Source organism: Castor canadensis, chromosome X (assembly GCF_047511655.1).
Source record: "Castor canadensis chromosome X, mCasCan1.hap1v2, whole genome shotgun sequence".
NCBI classification, from domain to species: Eukaryota; Metazoa; Chordata; class Mammalia; order Rodentia; family Castoridae; genus Castor; species Castor canadensis.
Genome location: NC_133405.1, coordinates 115,365,905 through 115,387,727, shown reverse-complemented (window position 1 = coordinate 115,387,727; position 21,823 = coordinate 115,365,905). Strand labels below are relative to the sequence as shown.

The 21,823-nt window shown below is 39.2% G+C and overlaps 1 protein-coding gene across 2 annotated transcripts in view; it reads right to left on the bottom strand.

Moving 5' to 3' along the window:
- Window positions 1–819: 819 nt before the first annotated feature.
- The window catches only part of Nr0b1 (nuclear receptor subfamily 0 group B member 1), a 78,795-nt gene continuing 57,791 nt past the window's right edge, over window positions 820–21,823 (bottom strand). The window contains exons 1-2 of one of the 2 annotated variants that reach the window (XM_020160876.2): window positions 4,098–5,280; window positions 820–1,363 (exon numbers count right to left, since the gene is read on the bottom strand). In XM_020160876.2, coding sequence (XP_020016465.1) covers window positions 1,119–1,363; window positions 4,098–5,259 — 1,407 coding nt within the window. In that variant the 5' untranslated portion in view covers window positions 5,260–5,280 and the 3' untranslated portion in view covers window positions 820–1,118. Of the gene's footprint in view, window positions 1,364–4,097; window positions 5,281–21,823 lie in introns of those variants that run through there. The other variant, XR_012444194.1, reaches the window with a different exon arrangement.

Genomic DNA, 21,823 nt, shown 5'->3' with positions numbered 1-21,823 from the left:
TGTAAGGAAGGTAGATATTAAACCTGCCAGCAGATAGTATCTTACTTCACGTGTTGATAAAGAAGTACATATATTACTATGCCCCATGTAATTTTAAATATTTTAACATTTTAATTATTTTACATAATTCATTTCTTTGTAATCCTAAGCATATTATTTGCTATATTATTTTCAGAGCCTGATCATGAAAGTCATCCATAGGATTCACCATTGCTAATTACTAATTACTAACTGGCAATTTATTACCTGTAAGTGAATTGATGTATAGCCCTAAATTTTATCCCAGGACAATGAAGAACTAGTTCTATAGATTTTATTTAAAAGGGAAGCAAGAGGCAGTAATAAAGTCATTTTATAATTTCATACTGATTGTTCAATGTGACAATTTAAAAAATGGTATCTAACTAGGGTTTTATAGTGATGTTGAGCTTTCTGAAACTATAACCCCTCCTTATAAAAATGTAAATTTCTTGTGGAACTTTAGCTAAAATCTGTAATTATGTACATAAATATCCCAAAATAAAACTGCGAAATTCTATTTCACTTTCAGGTCGCTTTCTGAACACTGACTGCCACTTGATTCTGAGTGGGTACAAAGACAGTTTTCCACACAGCTGACAGAAATGGAAAATGAAGATGGAGCACAGCCATCTGTCATCAACACTGGTGTGTTGCAACATTAAATGTCATGAAGTTACTGATGAACACACTTTTGCTTATATTGTTAGGTTAAATCCCAATGAAACTTCTTTCAGTCAAGTAATGGTTAACAGCTTACATTTTATTAAAACTTAATATTACAAATTTTAGTTAAGCAAGTTCAATGGAGAAAGAGGTTATATTTGTGAAAATAGCTTATTAGCATAGTACCCTGCTTTTTTGCTAAAGCTGTACAGAGGTATGATACCTGTGAGCAAATGTTTTCCTTCGCAAGAAACAGTATGGAACAGAGGATTTTTACATTGTAACTAAAGTATTTCTTTAATTGAGTACAAATATACTATGCATGTAAAAATAACCAGAAAGTTTATTTTCACAACATTTCACACTCTTCTACCTACAGCTAGCTCTTTATACTTCTTTCACAGTGAAATGTGCTTGCGGGGGCTCACATGCCTTCACAACTTTGCACAGAGCATTTCCAGCATCAAATCATCCATGCTGACTGTGCCAATGATGGGCCTGAAGAACAGCTCAACAATGACATTGGCATTGATGAATCTCAATAGGAAAAGGGCACTATTCAGTTCGGCGAATCTGGTGTGGTACCCTCTGTGTGTCATCCTGATGTGCTCGCTGAGGATCTGCTGAGTTCTCCACTGAAGGCCCTGAATGTACTTCACGCACTGCAAGCCTGGCAGATCTGGAGGGAGAAAAATCTCTTGGTTAGAAACCACTCACCATAGCGACTTGCTAGCTTTTAAAATGTATTCATTTTTGTATCTTCCCCATTAAACAAGTGCTCAAGCTTCCTGATTAAAAGGGCTTTCTGGAACAAAGAGAAAATGCCAAAGCAGTTCTAAGTTTTCAGAAGCAGCATTTCTAAGAATGAAGTATCATGTGATTATTTTATTTAATAGTAATTAGGTTTTTATATACATATTTATAAAACACTAGCTCTGAGTCAACAAAGACACACTTAATTTAATGACAAAAGAATCTAGATGAATGAATCATTGCTTCAGTTCACTTTCTAAGCAAATATGAAGAAATGAATGCTATTTCAAGAGGTCAGCACTTTACCTTTTACCCGTAAGAAACAGGTCATTGTATAAGGACAAGAAATGTTGCCAGATGCCAAATATTTAGCTATTCTTCCTTGAAATTTTCCCATTCTTCCTTGAAATTTTCCCACTATTAAACTGATTGTCCAGCTACAAACTGTGACTCATATGTTTCATTTTAATTATTCCCCTATGGGCCAATATTATTCAAGAGGCCCATAATAATTTGAAAGCTAATGCTGACCACTTAGCTCACAGTACCATGATTTCTGTATGGGAAAAAGTTTAAAATATCATGATTCTAATGAGTGTTCCAAAAGGCTCCTTAAAAAATACTAACATAAGAGGATGTTTTAAAAGCATTCTCTTAAACAGCCATTAAAAGGACAAAAAGTGAATACGAAAACATCATGGATTACAACATGGTGTAGAAGCAGCTTTTCAAATAAAAAGTGCATGGCCTTCTTGCAGTGCAGTGTTATACTTAAGTGAAAGTGAATGAAATACAATGCAGGAAAGATTACATGCATGTAGCTTTATAAAGAAGGTGGTAAGGGGAGGCTGCTTTAAAAAGCCCTTTGTATTAATGGGAAAAAATTTCTTTTATTCCTCCATGATAATAATGTTTTATTTTTTATTCATGTCCTTATGTTTAAACCCATGTATACATGTTTTTAGGTTTAAACCTATATGCTTAACATGTACATATATGTATATGTGTGTGCATATATATGCATATATATTTATGGGTTTAAACATAAAGATAAGGGAATGTAAAAGGATAAACAACAACAAAGACCACATACTTAAAGACAGCACCTTTTCCCCAAGTGTAAGTGCATTTCTAATTTCAAACACCCAATTTAGTGGGTTGAACTCATATTAACAGGATTTGGAAAAACAGTTTAAGAATAAGGGAGGAGGGATGTTTGCATACAGAATTATGCAAAACAGGATCAAGGGAAGAGGGAGAATATCTGAAGTGTAAACTTATGGATGCTAAGAAGCTGTCTCACTTTTGTAACCCAATAGACAAAAGAACATAGCACATGATTAATAACACTGTCTGAGGACTCCAAGAATTACCTGGGACACTTATTATAAAGGCAGATTTGCAGACCTTGGGTCAGAGGTATTGCATCAAAATTCCTGGGGGAGGAGACTGGAAAGACTTGTAAGCCCCTCTCCCCACACAAGCTCTCCTTATGCACAGGCAAATTTGGAAAACAATCGAATAAGTAAAAGGGTGAACTGTAATAGTTAACTGGGGTAAGCTAAGGACTCTTGGTCCAAGGTCTGAATGAATTATTATCCTGACAAATACTGCTCTATACCTCCTCAAAAAATGCTAGGCAGAGGGCAGGGACATAGAGACTCCTGGTGTCTGGAGGGAAGATAAAGAAGAAGCATAAGGAAAAAAAATCAAGTTGCCTGGGAACTTCCTCCCTACTTGTGACTCTCCTAGAAAGATGCTAGTTGAAGATGATTCTTGTAGTAGTAGAAGGCTGCAGATGTTCTCTTATGATTTAGTTGTACTGCGTGGGGGCCGTGCCCAGCACCCAACAGAAAACTTGAAAATGTAGTGCAGCTGACATCTCACTAGGCCCAGAAGAGAAGACGTTCAGGTGCCATAATATATCAGCCACTTACTTTGTTGTAAAGGAATTTGGGACTCGATGGGACACTTGGTAAAAATGGGTGGGGGGAAGGGTGCAGGATTGATTAGGCGGTCCCTAAGGTTTCTTTAAACTTTAAAATATAGTAGTGCTGCCCCTCCCTCTCTACTGTGACTTTTTCCTGCACTTTGCCAACCTGGTATTCACAGAGACAAGGAGGATGGGAGAGTCTGTGATGCTTAGGACCATACAAATGACCAAAGGAAGATCCGTGAAACGCTAAGTCCAGTGTCCTGACAGCATCCCCAAGAGATGGTGTGTGGGGTTCTTTCCACGCTTCCTTTCCTCACAGACTTAATAGATTTCCGCCAACTAAAAGGTTCTAGTAAATTTAAGAATGGAGTTTCAGGAAGACATTCATAGTGAGCAAAAACTTCTTCAAAGTTATGCAGATGAATTTTAAAGAAAGCTAGAGAAAAAGAAATGGCTATGGCCCATGAAGGCAGAAACGTTTCTGCACCGTAGAAAGTCAAGTAGAAACATCAAGAAACACCCCCTTCCCTGCTGAGTTTTCGGCAGCAGCTCACCCACTAGGAGTGGTTCCCAGAATCAGCCCCCCAAGAGTTAGTCGCGATTGTTCACCTGTTCCCCGACACCCCCACCATCACCGAAAACTGTTTTAGTGCCTGGTCCTGGAGGCACTGCCCAAAACTTTTCTGACGCGAGAAAAGCCCACACCCAAGGCTAGCACTCTTACCCGGGTTAAAGAGTACAGTCCCCTTGAGGTAGGCATACTCCTTGGTACTGATATTCAGGCTCCAGCACTTGACCAGGAAGCTCTTGATGGCTCGGACCGCGGCGGCCGAGGGCAACTGCCCAGCCTCTCGAGGCAATGCCAAAGGTGGCTGCGGTGTGGATAGGGGCGGTGGCTCCTGGCCCTCGGTCTCCCGCCGCCTGGTGGTGAGGATCCTCTGCAGCATACTGGGCTCTGAAATCTCCACAGTCTCGAAGTGTAAATCATCCTGGGCGAGCTCTAGCATGAGCAGGGGCGCCCAACAGCTGCGCACCAGCACCAGCTGCTGATCCAGGGGCAGCACCTGGAAGCAGGGCAAGTACTTCACAAAGCGCAGCGTCTTCAACAGGCCAGCAGAGGCAGCCTCGCAGACTATCTGTGGACTCTTGAGGGTCACCAGGCGTTGCGCGCCACAGGAGGTGTCCCACCAGGGGGCCCCCAGTCGCCCTTCTGGAGCCGCTTGGGTTTGATTTGCGCTCCTAGGCATGCAGTAGATGGTGTTGCCCTGCTGACGGTGGTCTTCACCGCAAAAGTAGCTGTGGTACAGAAGCGTCATGGCCTGGCCGCCTGGCAGCCCCTCTCTACCCCTCAGCCTCTGAGCACAGTAAGAGAGTTGCCACCATGCGCCTCCTGGCTGTGCCTCGGGCGCTTCCGGGGCCACGTGCGTTTGCTTGGCGCTCGTGAGCAAGCTGTATAAGATGCTGCCCTGCCTTGGGTGGTCTTCACCACAAAAGCAGCAGCGGTACAGAAGCGCCACGGTTCGCCCGCCAGGCGGACCCTCTCCACGCATCTGGGGCTCAGCACCGCAGGAGCAGCCCCAGCACGGAGCCCCCAGCCGCGCCTTGGGTGCCTCGGGAGCCATGTGCGTTTGCTTGGCGCTAGTGAGCATGTTGTAGAGGATGCTGCCCTGCCGCGGGTGGTTTTCACCGCAAAAGCAGCAGCGGTATAGGAGCGCCACGGACCGCCCGCCTGGCAGCCCCTCTCTACCCACGCGGGGGTCGGCACCGCAAGAGCAGCCCCAACACGGAGCCCCCTTGGGCTCCTCGCGAGCAGCATGTGTTTGTTTTGCGCTCATCAGCATATTGTAAAGGATGCTGCCCTGCCACGGGTGGTCCTCCTCCGCCATGGCCCGCAGCTCCCGCAGCCAGTTCTGCCCACTGGCCGCAGCCTAAGACTTATTTATACTGAGCGCGCACGCAAGCGCGTCCGCCTCCTCCGCTTGGGCAAGGGCGCAGAGGGGGGCGCGGCGTTGCGCTTCCATGTGTTCGCCCGTGACCTCGGAGGTTCAAAAGGGCAAATACTCCTTAGAAGCTGGAAACTGGAGAGGAGCGGCTGCGTGGGAGCTCCTGGACACTTCCCTCCTTCCTCCCTTTACCTCGTCCCCTGCCTTTGGAAGAAGGGAGCCCAGCGCCTAGAGCAGGGAGTTGGGGCACTTTTCCAACTCTTTCCATTGAACCCTGACATCTAATTTGGTCCCTTTATTGGGGGAAGCAGGATACCTAAAAGGCGAAAACTCTGTTTCTGTGCCGTCTTTGTAAACTTTCATTAAATTATCACACTTTGTGGGACTTATATATTGTATATCGATAGGGAGGGCTCATTTTCTGAGACCTTGAAAAGTATAGACCAGCTGCATCAGCATTTTATGGGAACTCAGTAGAAATGCCCAATCTCAAGCCCAGGAAGAACTTCTAGCCTGAATTTTAACGATGTCCCCAGGGGATTCACGTGCACCTTAACATTTGAAAAGCCCTGGCGGAAGTGTGCTTTCATAAATATTCTGTTTAATTCAATCAATATTTATAAGCACCCACTGTGTCCTAGATGCTGTGTTAGCTGGGGGGAAGCGACCAGGATGTAAAAATAGCTGAAACTTTGGAATAAACACAATTGTTACAGTGAGACCTTTTGATCCCTGTGGAAGAATTATATTGGTAAGTGTGTAATTGTTTCTGCTGCCACCCTTCCTAAGCTAATAATGATACCTACAAGCAACTGGAAGCCTGGTTCCTGGTCTTCATTTGCCACATTCCGTCCTTCCACACAAGCACTGAGATCAGTGAGTCTCCTCTCACCACCGCATGCTCCTTGTGTAATTAGCTAATTGTTTTACCAACCAGCCCTGTAAGTTCAATATCGCAATCCTTTGGTCCTCACATTCCTATTCTCTAAAATGAAGGAATTATGTTAGTGATGTCTTGGATCCAGGACTGAAGATGTAGAGCAGGAAAGGGGATTAGCATACACTAGTCCATTTAGGATCCTCTTTTTTTCTTTCTTTCTTTTTCCTTTTTTAGGTTCTCTGGGGCCCATGAGCATAAGAGGAAAATGAAGGAGACCCTCATTTTGCTTTCAACTTAAAAATTTATTCTGCCTGTGAGAGGTCCTATGGCATAGTGGTTCAATCTCTCACAGGCACCAGTTTGCTGCAGTTTTGATCCTGGCCCTGTTATTTTGTAGCTCCGTGGCCTTGGGCAATGTATTACTTTCCTATTGCTGCTATAAAAAAATTACCACAAATGTAGTTGCTTAAGGCAACACAACAAAAATTTATCGTGTTACAGTTTTGGAAGCCAGAAATCTGAAATCAGTTTTGCTGCACTAAAATCGAAGTGACGTTTCTTTCTGGAGGCTCTGGGTAGACTCTAATTTCCTTGCCTTTTCCAAGTTCTAGAAGCTACTTGAATTCCTTGGCTTCTGGCCACATCATACCAACTTCTGTTTCCATCTCCTTCTCTAACTCTTTCATGCATCTTTTTGATTGTATTACACCCACCCAGATAACTCAAGACAGTATCACCATCTCAAAATCTTTAACTGAATCACATATGCAAAGTCTCTTTTACTCTGTAAGATAACAAATTCACAGGTTCTTATTATTAGGATGTGGACATCTTTAGCAGAGAAGGCATTACTCAGCTTATCACAGGGAAGTTACTTTAAGACATCTATGCCTCAGTTTCTTCATATGCAAAAAGTAGACAATAATATCTATGAGATAATCCTCATATGTGAGCTAATTAACTAATGTAAAAAGTTTAGAAGAATGTTTGAAACATGATAATTGTTAGGTTCTTTTCTTCTTATTTTTTAATAGGACAACATGGGATAACTTCTGGGTCAAGAGGTGGTATGGCACCAACACCACCACAGTTCTAATCTCTCTTAGGGAAGCTCACCCCTTTGCCTAGAAGCTTTTGACCCTCTTTTTCTACAGGTACACATTTCTTGGCCCAGACTCAAAATACTGGATGGGTCACCTGGCCCACAACAATAACATATATTGATGATGTTAGCTCATTGTCCACTTCATTATTTGCCATTTCCAGTTTTCAAGCTACTATTTGGGGTATTGTTTTTTCTACTTAACAATCTTCCTGTTTAATGAACCCACCAACCAGCCTATCTGAAAAACAGGAGTTTCCATTTTAAGTTGATCATGCTAGTTATGATATTATTTTCTTCCTAACACCTAAAGATTTATTTAGTTAGTTATTCAATGCTTGTGGATTATCTCTCCCAAACAGTGCAACAATCCCTTGAGGGCAAGGAATCTGTCACTCTGTACCTAGCAATTAGTACAATGTCTGATACATAGTAGATACTCAAACAACATATTTCTTGGCCAACTTTACCTCTTGAAATTGAGGAGGAGGCTATAACCCTAGACTTGAAACAGAGGCCAAGCATTCCCACATAGTTACTGCTGTACTTATCCTGGTAAAAAAAAAACAAGCTTAGCAGGCCTTGTTAGACTCATTGTTCTGGAAGCCTGTTTTGATATCAGAATGCTACAAGCACTGTGGCAAAGTAACATGAGAACTGGGTTAATAATCAAAAGACCTGGCCTTCAATTTGGGCTCTTCCATTCTAAAGATATAACATTACTTTTTTTGTATACTCTTTCTTTCTTTGCTTGTTTGTGTTTGAGATGAAATCCTGTTACGTTGCTAGGCTGATCTCAAACTCCTGGAAACAAGCTTCAACCTCCCAATGTGTTCTTTTATTGTTAATATTATTAGCACTTATTAATTATTGAGTAGAAGGTTCCATTGTGACGATCTCATACACACATATATTTTGAAAGTGCCCACCCCCATATTACCCTCCTTTATCCTCCCCTTCTCCTTTGCCCTGATGTCCCTCCAATTCCCTAATAGTCCCTCTTCTAGTCTCTCTCGCTCTCTCTCTCTCTCTTTCTCTACATATGAGAGAAAAATGTAACACTCATCTTTCTGCATCTTGCTTATTTTGCTTAACATGATGATCTCCAGTTCCAAACATTTTTCTGCAAACAACATGATTTTGTTTTGTTATGGTTAAATCAAGCTCCATTGTATATATATTCTACATTTTCTTTATCCAGTCCTCCACTATGGGCACCTAGGCTGATTCCACAATGTGGCTATTGTGAATAGTGCCATGATAAGCATGGATATTGCAGATATTTATCTCTACTGTGTGCTGACTTTGATTCCTTTGGATATATACCCCTGAGTGTAATGGCTGGATCATATGATAGTTCTATTTTTAGATTCCATAGAACCTTCATACTGATTTCCATAGTAGCTGAACTAATTTACATAACCATCAACAATGATAAGTGTTCCTTTTCCCCCAATCCTCCTCAGCTTTTGTTGCTTTTTGTATTCTTGATGATAACCATTCTGACTGGGGTAAGATGGACTCTCAAACATGTCTAACCTCAGCCTTCTCATTTGTGAAATAATAAAATTGTATAAACCAGTGTTAATATGTACACCCTGTTCTAAATCCTTAAAGGATTATAATATTTTTTCTCATTATAATCAATTACAAAAATCTTTGCTGGCCCATCTACTACATTGAAACATAAGTAACTTAAATTTACAATCATTTACTTTCTAATTACTTAATATTGAACAAAGCATTTAACATTACATTAGCCTATAAAATCAGAAAAGAAACTGCTAGAATTTAGTTTTAGTATGTGCACTTTACCTAATTCCTTCAAAGATTTTTCTAAAATTCTTTCATCTCAATAACACATCAAAATATCATGGGAATCTAAAACCATTTTGTTTGAGCTTAATCATTCATACTTCACATATTTCTTTGAATTTTAGGCATTGTTTGAGAAACATAAACTTGTAATATAGTTGTTATTGCTCCTGTTCTTTCCTAATAGCAGTGTCTTCTGATTTTCTTGTTTTTTTCTTTAAAGTTGTGATCTGATCTTCCATTTGCAACTCTAAAGGACTTTCTAGGCTCTTTGGATCCCTTGTTTCTAAGGAGAGCTTGCTTGCTTGTCCTTCACAAGTATTCATCCTTGGAAACATCAAGAGAAAACTGACTTCATCTTTCTACTTTCTATTTTTTAATAGCTCCTGAAGACTAAAATCATCCAGATACACCAGTGTGTTTTGTACCAAGTAATGCCAGCTTGCTGGGTGCTACAAGATTAACAAAGGCATAACCTTCTATAGCTGGCACGTGCTTTCTCATTTGATTTGTTCCATGTTCACAAACCACTGTGACAGCTAGACAAAAGGACACTCATCAAACGAACCTGTCATATGCTGAATTTGTCCACAACTGCAATTTGGATATTTACACTGACTCATTGTGTGATGACCTTGGCCAATTGGACACCTGCTCTGTGGAATCCATTATCTGTTCCAACTCAGGGTGGGAGTGAGCTGTTCTGCCTGCTTGAATGCAACCTTCAACTTCAAAGTAATGCAGTTTACACTAAAGGATGTAGGAGTGAAGTCCAGGTGGGAATAAAGCTGGATAAAATTGTACAACTGACCTTTGACAGCAAGCTGCACTTGACCTGAGAAGGCATGATGATTTGAAACATGATATGAATTTTCAATCTAGGCTTAGCAGAGCTGGAATGACTTAGAATTCAGTTTCTTCAGTAAAGAAATGACAGGGAGTACCAATAGTGTTTTCCTTATTTTTCAAGGCAAAATATTGTATAAACACTATTGTAGACAATTGTAGTTGATAAAACCCAAGAGATAGCCCCTCTCCTTTGTGTTCCAAGACTTAGAATGTTGAAAGCCACGTTTATGGAAGAATCAATAGTTTTTAGCTGCTGATTCATGAAACTCCTAAAGAAGATCAAGTCATCATTATTTGTTTCATTCATATGAGCTACAAAGAAGGCAACAGTATCTCTTAGGGGTTACACGATTGCTGAGATGGAATCATGACTTTTATGCTCACAGTAATCCTGAAATATTCTAAAACTAACTTCCTGAATCAAGAAACCACTCCATTTAAGGAAGAGCATTCACCAAATTGATTTAGTTTTACTAAGTCTGCCAATTATGAATCCATACTGTTATCAGATGTTGACCAAATTATCTAATTGATACATTCAAGTCACTGGCGGGTTTAAAACTTATTGCCCATTGATTTGATTGGTCAGTTTGAAAATCATTACTCTAAGGTCCTGCATGCTTGACAATGGTAATTTTACTTACAGACCCCTCTCCTATATGGGGGATGTAATATCTCCTTCCTTTTAACCTCCAACTTTTGTGGGGTAGTACTAGAGTTTGAACTCAGGCAAGTACTGTACCATTTGAACTATGCCTCTAGCTCCTTTTGCTTTAGTTATTTTTTAGGTAGGGTCTTGTGAGTTTTGCCCAGGCTGGCTTGGACCTTGATCCATCTATTCATACCTCCTGTCTAGCTGGAATTACAGGCATACACCACCACACCCAGTTTATGGGTTGAGATAGGGGTCTCACTATCTTTATGCCCATCCTGACCTTAAACCACAGTCCCGATCTCCATCTCCAAGTAGCTGGGATTGCAGACATGTGCCAGCAGGCCTGGTCCTCCAACTTTTCTTAGCAACTTACTCTATACAATCACTATACATACGGTCTATATTGTGGCGCATATTAAAGGCATTCTACAAACAACTGCTGAGCAGAGCTATGAGTGAAACATTTCTTCCACACTTATTTATCTTTTAACTTCATTAGTTACCCAGCCTTTACTCCTTTCCTATGATTGTGTGGGGTTTACCAATTAAGCCAGCCCTCCCTCTTGCCAAATACCAGCTGTCTTAACCGCTCCAATTTCTAGTTTAACAAATCTGAGAATAAATATATTTTGTGTTTACTTCAAAAAGTTGTTTAATGTATGAAATAATGTTATATGTCTTTAAAAACATTAACAGTGCCTCACAAATTTGAGCTATTAGAGCTAGATCATAATTTCTGTAAGTCAGAAGCATCAGATTTTCTGCAGTGATAAATTTCCCAATTAAATTTGTCCATTCAAAATTTTCTGTACATATATGTGACAGATGTGCTGGAAATAAGGAATCACCACAGTCAATAAGTAGGTCCAGAGTTAAGTGCATTTAACATTAGTAGTGCCATTCAACCCAGTTGCTTTCTCTGAACCCACAATGACAAACACATGAAGAACAAAAAATGTAAATAAACAAAAATGAATTTATTTTCAGCATGCAAAATGCTTGTAATGAAGAGAATCAGAACCTCTATTTCCAAAACTGATGCTTTTGCTACAGTGGGTATGGCTGGGTCATAAAAGAGGCTTCCTTTGCTTGAGTTCTTGGAAGCAGAGCATGACATGAGGACTGGAAGTAGTAGTGAGGGTGCAGGAGAAAAGAAACTGGAAATGAGGAAAAGCCAATATTAAAGTGAATAACCATGGTCACTGCTGTGAGGAACAGAGAACAATTCCATCAGGATCTGCTCAGACATATATAGAATGCATCCCACAATTGTCCACCCAAAAGAGGTGGCAGCAGCATTTATCCATTGGTTTCCATCTGCCAACATTAAAGGTTATCATGGAGTTTCCTCCAGCTGTCCGTATACCTATATGAGGAATCAAAGGTATGGGCAAGAAGATACAAAGAGGCAGAACTGGGTATGGTGGTGCATACCTATAATCCCAGCACTCAGGGAGGCTGAGGTAGGAGTATCGAGAGTTCAAGGGCCAGCCTCAGCTAAATAGTGAATTTCAGGTCAGCTTAGGATACATAGTAACATCCTGTATCAAAAAAAAGAGTATAAGGCAGGAAATCAGAGACATCTGAGAAAGAAACTCATGGTCCTTCACCCCTTACTGGTTTCCAGGAGGTCAATCCACCTGATATGGAAGAGTTGGCTGAAATGATGCAAGAACTACTTCTGCAGTCTTCTGCTGAGCTTGTTTATCTTTGAAAACCATGTTGCCATTGTGTTCTAAGACATGCAGTTCCTTAGATAAGCAAGGGAGAAAGCAGGCAAAAACATTTACACAGCACTGGATAATAATTTGTCCTGATTGAGCTTTTATTCAACAGTGTTACTAGCTATTCTCTTATAGACACTGAAGTAAACATCACTGTTTACCCATTTAAAAAACATAATTTTGCCATGAGCCACTACTTCTGCAAAAGTCAGGGTGTGGCATTCCTTGTATTGCTTGCATATTTCTTAATGCTTTGCTATTAGGCAGAAATTTTTAAAATGAAACTATACCAGCCTCCTCTTGAGGTTTGAGGCATGGCTAGATTGAGGTACTCAAGTTAACATTACCAAGACTTGATTCCTGAAGACTTCTGATCTCTTATTCTGTCAGTTATACTTCATTCATATCCTACAATCCACCCAACCAACCCAGTGGCAAATTTTGTCAACTCTTCCTTCAAAATGTATCTCAGATCCAATACTTCACCATCATTACCACCTTACCCTTGGCCAGAATCTTGTCTGACTTCACTTCCTACAATAACCTCCTTCCTGATCTTCCATTCCTGCTTGCCTACAACTGATTCTCCACACAAAGAGTGATGCTTAAGGATATGTGAGATTGTGAGTGCCCACTATCTAAAGGCTTTCCATCAATAACTTTCCACTACGATATATTGTAAGAACTTTTGTAAATATCACAATGTACCCCCAGTACAACAATAATAACAGATAGATAAATAGATGGATGTATGAATAGGTAGCTAGCTAGCTAGATAGATATAGATGATAGATGGATAGATAGATAGATGATAGATACACCTTTCCATCACATTTAGAAACGTATAGTGTTATATGCCCCAGCTCTGTTCTTGGCTCTCTCTACAACTCTGTTCTTCACTTATTAGGCCTTGCTACATGACCTCATTGATAGTCCTCAAACCTGCAGTCTTCCGTATCACATGACTCCTTCTTTTCACTTCCGTAAGCCTTTGTTCAGATGCCACATCCTTAAAGAGATCCTCCCTGACCTCCTTGTCTAGAATATCACCTCCCTACTCTTTATTTCTGCTGATTGCTTTCTTTTTCTTCTTGTCCCTTATCATTAGCCACATGTATGTTGGATTATTTGTTTATTGTTGGCCTGTACCATGGGAATGTACATTCTATGAAACTAGAGACTGAGGCATTCAGGTTGTTGCTAGAACTGAGAGCAATGCCTGGAACATGGAAAGTGATGAATATTTGGTCTGGTTATTCTCTTGGCCTACTGTACATGACTGCCTTCCTGGAATTTCTTTTCATTCTCCTGTTGGCATAGTAAATTATTGCATGGACAGCCCCTTAGTTACTCGCCTGAAAAACCTATCCAGGAATCCACTCCTGCTTTCCCTCCATGTCTTCCCTCTCTGCTTTGAAAGTGTCTTTCAGGGCTTTTCCAGGTGGAAAATGCCAACCCTCTCAGGAGCTTTTGCATGAGAAAAACTGTGTGCTTTTCCTTTGTATTTTATTAGTTATGTTTTCCTCTTCCCTCATTTATCAATGTAACTATATCTCCTTTCCATCTTCAAAACTGTATTCAAATCTCTTTCCCATCATTATATTGGATTTATCCCATCTATACTATTTACTTTGTCATTCCAATAGGATGCTATGAGGGAAGGTAAATGTGTGTGTTTCACCTATTAACTCAACCCATGAGCTCCTAGACAACAGTTTATCAAACATGAATCTCTCTCTCTCTCTCTCTCACTCTGTGTGTGTGTGTGAGAGAGAGAGCGAGAGAGAGAGAGAGAGAGAGAGAGAGAGAGTGGGTGGTTTATTTAGAAGCCATGCAATAAAGCCAGGCGTGGTGGCTCAAACCTGTAATCCTAGCAGTGAAGATCATAAGTTCAAGGCCACCCTGGACTATGCAGCAAATTTGATGTCACCTTAAACAAAATAGCAAAACCCCGTCTCAAATTTTAAACTTTTAAAAAAGTAGTTGTACAATTTCAGGGACTATTCCAGGGACTGAGTCAAAAGAGGTCTGAAGTTCACAAAGTTAAGGATGGTAGAAACTGGTGCACAGGCTGATAAAGGGAAACTTATGCTATCTCCTTATAGCTTGAGTTCTGATGAATAGAAGTCAAAGATGTCATTAAGGACCATATCCTAAAGATTGATGCATTTGAAATAGGTATTCCACATATAAGCAAGGCCACACACACAAATAAGAAATGAAACTTTTCATAGCAATTCTGTTCAAATCCATCAACCCTAGTTTGAAACAGTGTAAACAGTTTTCTCCTTCTCTTGTGTCTAGAATTGTATGTGAGAAGGAAGTAACTGGTGTGCAGTTGGCATCTTTTAGTTCTGTAGATCAACTTTAATCTCTTAATAAATGCCTGCTTTTTAGACAGAAAAGGTCATTCTAAATGGGCTTAACTTGTTTGGCATCTGTTAAAAGTTCATTTAACATTCTTATTATGATTATGCATTAATTTACTAGGTATCCTTTTAAAATTCTTTGATTAAGGGTCAGTTGAGCATAGACTTTCACATTTCAAGGCCATTAAGTCCTATTAAAAGGGTAAATTATGTAATGCATTACTTCTTCATGTGCAAATCTCAGCACATGAAGTAAAGCGTATTCGGCTTTTCATTAGCACTCAATCAATTACTTAGAATGTAAAAGGGAAGGCCAAACAAGGGATGCATACTTAAGTAAAACTATAGATGTAGCCTTGTGGGCAATGAGGAAGAAAAAATGTTTCTTGACAATCACAGATTATAGTATTTCATTTAAAATATCCTATGCTGAGAAAAGGGAACTCTTGTACACTGTTGGTAGCAATGCAAATTAGTATAGCTGTTATGGGAAATAGTACAGAGGTTCCTTAAGATCTAAAAATAGAATTACCATATGATCCAGCAATACTGACTTTGTAGCCATAGGAGATAAAATTAGTCTATTAAAGAGATATCTACAATCCTTGTTTATTGCAGTACTATTCATTGTAGCCAGTATATGGAATCAACACATAAGTAGATTAAGACAATTTTGTATATACACACAATGTAATATTTTTAACCATATAAAAATTAAATTCCGTTATTAGTGGCAACATGAAGGGAACTGGAGGGCTGTATGGTAAGTAAAATAAGGCAGGCACAGAGAGACAAATACCATATGTTCTTACTCATATGTGGAAACAGAAAATACATTGGTCACTAAAAGTTATGAAGGGAGATAAGAAGGAAGAATCCAGGGCAGTTAAATAACAGGGGCCAAAATACAGTTACATTAAAGGAATAAGTTGTAATATTCTATAACACAGTAGGATAGTACAGTCCACACTAATTTGTTATAGATTTTAGAAGAATGGGATGGTGCCATTGGTGGTACTGGAGTTTGAACTCTGGGCTTTGCACTTGTGAGACAGGTGCTTTACCTCTTGAGCCACATCTGCAGCCCAATTTATTATAGATTTTGTAAAGAACTAGAAGAGAGGAGTTCTAAGGTTCCCAACACAAAGAAATGGTAAATGTTTAAGAAGATGGAAAAGCTAATTACCCAGGTTTGATCACTATGCATTGCATACATGTATAGAAACATCACACTCTACTCCATAAAATGTATAATTATTATGGGTCAATTAAAAAAAATCCTAAAATGATTTCATAGCAGAACATTAGGGTGCACTAAGTCCTGGCTACACAAAGTGTGGTTCTCAAACTAATACAGAAACCTTAAATTGACAGAGGTCAACATGAGAAGGGAATCAGGAACCAGTGTAAAGATCAGTTAGAGATGAATCAACTTGGGTTGTAACACATTTGTACGTGAAAGCAATAGTAGGAATTTTCTGAATAGCTGTCCCTAACTCAACTAGCAAAAATGCTTTGTCTTCCATATTATGCTTATGTCTTCTCTTCCACAAAATTAGAGATAAGGGCAGAACAGGTTCTGCCTGGAAGTGAGGTGGGGAGAGGGGCTGGGAGAGAAATGACTCAAACAATGTACACACGTGTGAATAAATGAATAAAAAAAGTGTGGTCCTCAGGTCAACAGCATCAGGATCAACTGTGAGCTTTTTAGGAATGTAAAATCTCTGGCCTCATCCTATACCTATGGACTCAGAATCTGCATTTGAGCAAGATCCTCAGACAATTTGTATGCATATTTAAGCTTCAGAATCCTGTAAGAGCTCTCCCTCTCAAATATTTGGTGTACTTTGGTATAAGGAAAGTTTAAAAATTATTGCTATCCTTGTTTACTTAGTATGAGATATGACATGGGCATAGAGAGTTTGATAAACTTCCAGGTAAGTCAAATGAGCAACTAAGGTCAAGAATCATTGCTCTTAAAAATAAAATCCAGCATGATCTTCACTGTGCAATAACAATGTGAAGAAGTAGTTATATTTAAGGTAATGAAGTCTCATTTTTGCTTTCAGAAGACTTCACAGATCAAAGCAAAAAATTAGAACTGTAATTAATGGAAATATTTTGTCTCATGATCACATTTATATTTTTCAGTTTATCAGATTAGCAGAAGGATAAAGAGATGGAACAGAAGTGGTGATAGAAAAGGGTGAGACTTGAAACATGTGTGAGGTAAGCTAGACACTGGGAATTACCAAAATACAGAGCCTTTAATAGCAAGAATTCAGTATATAAAATAGTGTGGTTGGAAAGGGGCCAGTATCAAAATCACCTTTGGAAAATTGTGACTTCAGGAAACTAAGAGTCACTCTCTTTGCTCTGTTCCCCTGTTGAGGGCATCAGTATATGCACCTGTCATTTAAGGAAGTCGTAAGAAGGGTGAAAAAGGCCAGGTATTATGACTGCCTTAGCCTGAATCCTCATCATATCTTGATTATTTTATAACACTGAATTCCCAACTGGTCTCAGTGCCTCTCATCATTCCACCACCTACATCTACTACTTTAAAATTTTATTTTATTTTATGCCTCTATACTTTTGAATATGGTGTTTCTTGTTTCTAAAATACCCTTTCTTTTTTTAAAAAAAATCTTTGCATGGTTACATAGCATTTCAAACTCAAATTCAGTGTTAGTTCATACACAATGCATTCTCCAAACCCCTCAAATAGAGTTTGTCTCTCTTTCTTTGGTGTGATTGTAATACTTTCCATGTGCCTTATTAGTATTTGACAATTGTTTGATTGTGCATCATTGAATGACAGTTGATTCAATGAATTTTTTATTGAGCATCAAATATATCCCAGTTACTGTGGACTAGTTCATTCAATTTAAGAGTCTTAGGAAACATTTTATCTGAAAGTCACTCATAACTCAGGCTCTGAAGTGTACATAGTATTTAACTGAAGCAGGGAGAGCTGTTCCATTGGAAAGTACAACTGGGCCAAAGCCCTCAAGGTGGGAAAATCTTGACATGTTCAAGGAACTGAAAATTGATGAATGTCACTGGGAGAAATGGGGAAAATTGACAATACCAATGTTGTTTACAGACATGTTAAGTTAATCCACATTTTGTGTATCCAATTATGAGTGTCAGTTTGCATGCATTTAAAAAGAAACCCTGCAGGTCTGAGGGGTGGGAGTTTGGGGTAGCACAGCCCTGGTGGGGCAGAAGAGCAGGGCTGGAGGATCAGAGATCCCACGGGGTATGGAGCAGCGGCTCCGTGGGCCTATGGGGCAAGGCTTGGCATGCAATAGCTTGGCCTGCTATTCTTTTAGTGTATGGTGGTGTGGAGAGGCCTCCCAGGAGCTAGGGGTTCAGAGTGCTGATGTTTCAGCTCTCCCTGGTGTTTTACCTCATTCAAGCAAGTCTCCAGCTTCTTGTCAAAGTCCCTGGATCACGGAGGTCAGAAGGTCTGTGGCTATGTTCTGGTCGCCATCTTGGACTAGTATAAACTCAAAATGGATCAAGGACCTAAATATCACCCCTGAAACTGAAGTTACTACAGGAAGGAGCAGGAAACACTCTGGAACAAGTAGGTACAGGCAAAGACTTCCTCAATAGAACCCCAGCAGCCCAGCAACTAAGGGAAAGGATGAATAAATGGGACTTCATAAAATTAAAAAGCTTCTGCACAACAAAAGAAATGGTCTCTAAACTGAAGAGACCATGCACAGAGTGGAAGACAGTATTTGCCAGCTACACATCAGACAAGGGACTAATAACCAGAATATACAGGGAACTTAAGAAACTAAACCCTCCTAAAATCAATGAACCAATTAAGAAATGGGCAATTGAACTAAACAGAACCTTTTCAAAAGAAGAAATTCAAGTGGCCAAAAAACACATGAAAAAATGCTCACCATCTCTGGCCATAAAGGAAATGCAAATCAAAACCAAACTAAGATTCTACCTCACCCCTGTTAGAATAGCCATCATCCAAAACACCACCATCAACAAGTGTTGGCGAGGATGTGGGAAAAAAGGAACCGCTGGTGGGAATGCAAGCTGGTGCAACCACTCTGGAAAAAAATTTGGAGATTTCTTAAAAATCTAAACATAGACCTGCCATATGATCCAGCAATCCCACTCCTGGGGATATACCCAAAGGAATGCAACACAGGTTACTCCAGAGGCACCTGCACACCCATGTTTATTGCAGCACTATTCACAATAGCCAAGTTATGGAAACAACCAAGATGCCCCACTATTGGTGAATGGATCAAGAAAATGTGGAACTTGTACACAGTGGAATTTTACTCAGCCATGAAGAAGAATGAAATCTTATCATTTGCAGGTAAGTGGATGGAACTGGAGAACATCATTCTGAGTGAGGTCAGCCAGGTTCAGAAGACCAAAAATCGTATGTTCTCCCTCATATGCGGACATTAGATCAAGGGCAAATGCAGCAATGTGGTTGGACTTGGATCACATGACAAGGGGAGAGCACATACGGGAGACATAGGAATAGGTAGAAAATCCAAAACATGAAAGTGTTTGATGTCCCCACTGCAGAGGAACTAATACAGAAACCTTAAAACGACAGATTATCATGAGAAGGGGATCAGGAACCAATGTAAAGATCAGTTAGCGTTGACTCAACATGGGTCGTGACACATGGGTACATGAAAGCAATAGTAGGAATCTTTCTGTATAGCCACCCTTAACTCAACTAGCAAAAACGCTTTGTCTTCCTTATTATGCTTGTGTCTTCTCTTCAACAAAATCAGTGATAAGAGCAGAACGGGACCTGCCTGAAACTGAGGTTAGGAGAAAGGTGGGGGAGGGGGGCAGGGTGGAGAAATGACCCAAAAAATATATGCACATGTGAATAAATGAACAAAAATGAATAAATAAATAAATACATAAATAAAAATGAAAAAAATTAAAAGTATATTTACTTGAAAATAAAATAAAAAGAAACCCAACTCCTCTTTTCCCTATGTTTATAGACAGAAACAATTTGTATTAAGTATTCTTCATCAAAACAATCTGGCAGAACAAAATTATGAAGTAGGCCATATTTTTTCACCTTTTTACCAATCAGTCCAAGTAAACCTAATCTGAGTGAGATGCTTTTATATTTATTGGAGTATTCTATCATCACAATATTTTTGACTAAGTTATAATTCTCATTATCTTCAGTGACAATGTGTACTTAAAGCATTCAAATGGTGTCTTAAGTGAAAATACAGTATTTGATATCTTTTCTCTCCTTCCCAAGGCAATTATGGAATATCTGTCTGGCCATTGTGTTATATACCCTTTTGAATATATGTTCTTTGAAACCCATGTTCTTTTTCATTTTTAAAAGTCTGTTAAAAACTTTTGGAATGTTCAATTCATTTTGATTTCCCTCCATGTATCTTATTATTTCTTTATTTGACTAAGGTTAAGCTTGTTTATGGCAATCATTCAATCCAAAATAATAGTACCTTGAACAACATAGAAGTCCATTTCTATCTTATCTGTAGTTATCAAGGATGGAAACTCTATGGCTGATAAGCATCTCTGTGTTCATTAACAGCCCAGCCTGGACATCATTCTCTATTCTTTCTCTATCATCATTATTAGGCCACTACCTTCCAGTCAAGATGTCAGCTTTAGCTCCATCCATCAAATCCATATTCCAATCGGCATGTATACGGATGATATGCCAATTTTTATCACTAATTAAGTGGTAAAATGTCTCTTTTAACAGGGTTACTAGGAAGGTAATATGCCACCATTTTCTTTATATATCATTGAACAGAACCTAGTCACAAAGACAAACCTGACTGAATGAAAACTGGAAAAAGTGATCTTCATTCCACATAGTTGTGTGCTCTGATAAACTAGAGAAGAAAGAGAAAAGAAAATGGATTTTGGAGTCAACAGACTTCTCTTGTATAGAATATGTCCCACTATATTAAAATAACTGTTATTTTATAGAATGTGTGAAAAGACCTATGCTTTTTTTCTAAGTCTTGAATATCCTACTCTACCTTGCCACCCCTTCTCTATCTCTTATTCCAAATGTTCAAGCTTTTTATGATTTTGTTATATGTGGCTCAACTAAAAAAGAAATTTTGAGTTTGTACATGTATATGTTTTATATATGTATATATGTGGAAATATTATCTCACCATAAAAGAAGAAGGAAATTCCTGCCATTGGTGATAACATCAATGAACCAGGAAGACATTATACTAAGTGAAATAAGTAAGTCACAGAAAGACAAATCCTGCAAGATCTCATTTATGTGTGTAATCTAGAAAAGCCTAACTTACAAAGACAGAAAGTAAAGCTGAGTGCGGTGATGCACATCTGTAATTCTAGCACTTGGGAGGCTGGGGCAGGAGGATTGTAAGTTTGAGGCTCACCTGGAGAAAGAAAGAAAAGAAAAAGAAACAGGGTAGAATGGTGGTTGCCAGAGGCAGGAGGTTGGGGGAAAATAAGGAGATATTAGTCAAAGGGTAGAAACTTTAGTTATAAGATGAAGAAGTTCTAGGGGTATAATATATAACATGACACCTATAGTTAATAATACTGTATTGCATATTTGAAATTTGCTGGGAAATTAGATCTTAAGTATTCTCACCATAACAAAAGATTAATATGTGAGGAGATAAATATCTTAATTAGCTTGATTGTGAAAATCATTTCATAATGAGTTCATATATCAAAATATCACACTATATACCTTAAATATATATGATTTTATTTGTCAATTATACCTAAAAATGGAGGGGAAAAGAATGTGATTGAAAAGGAAGGAAGGAAGGAAGGAAGGAAGGAAGGAAGGAAGGAAGGAAGGAAGGAAGGAAAGAACCATCATCTATGAAGACAAATTTTACAAAATCTTTTTAATTGTACAAAATAGTGAATTTCTTCATGACATTTTCATACTCACAAACTTGGATTATATTCACCTCCCACCACCTTCTCTTGTCCTCCTTTCTCCTCCTGCTGATCTCCCCCATGCCCCCCACAAAAGTAGTCTCTCTGCTTTCATGTCTTTTTAAAAATATCTAGATTCTACATATCAGAGAAAACATGTGATATTTGTCTTTCTGA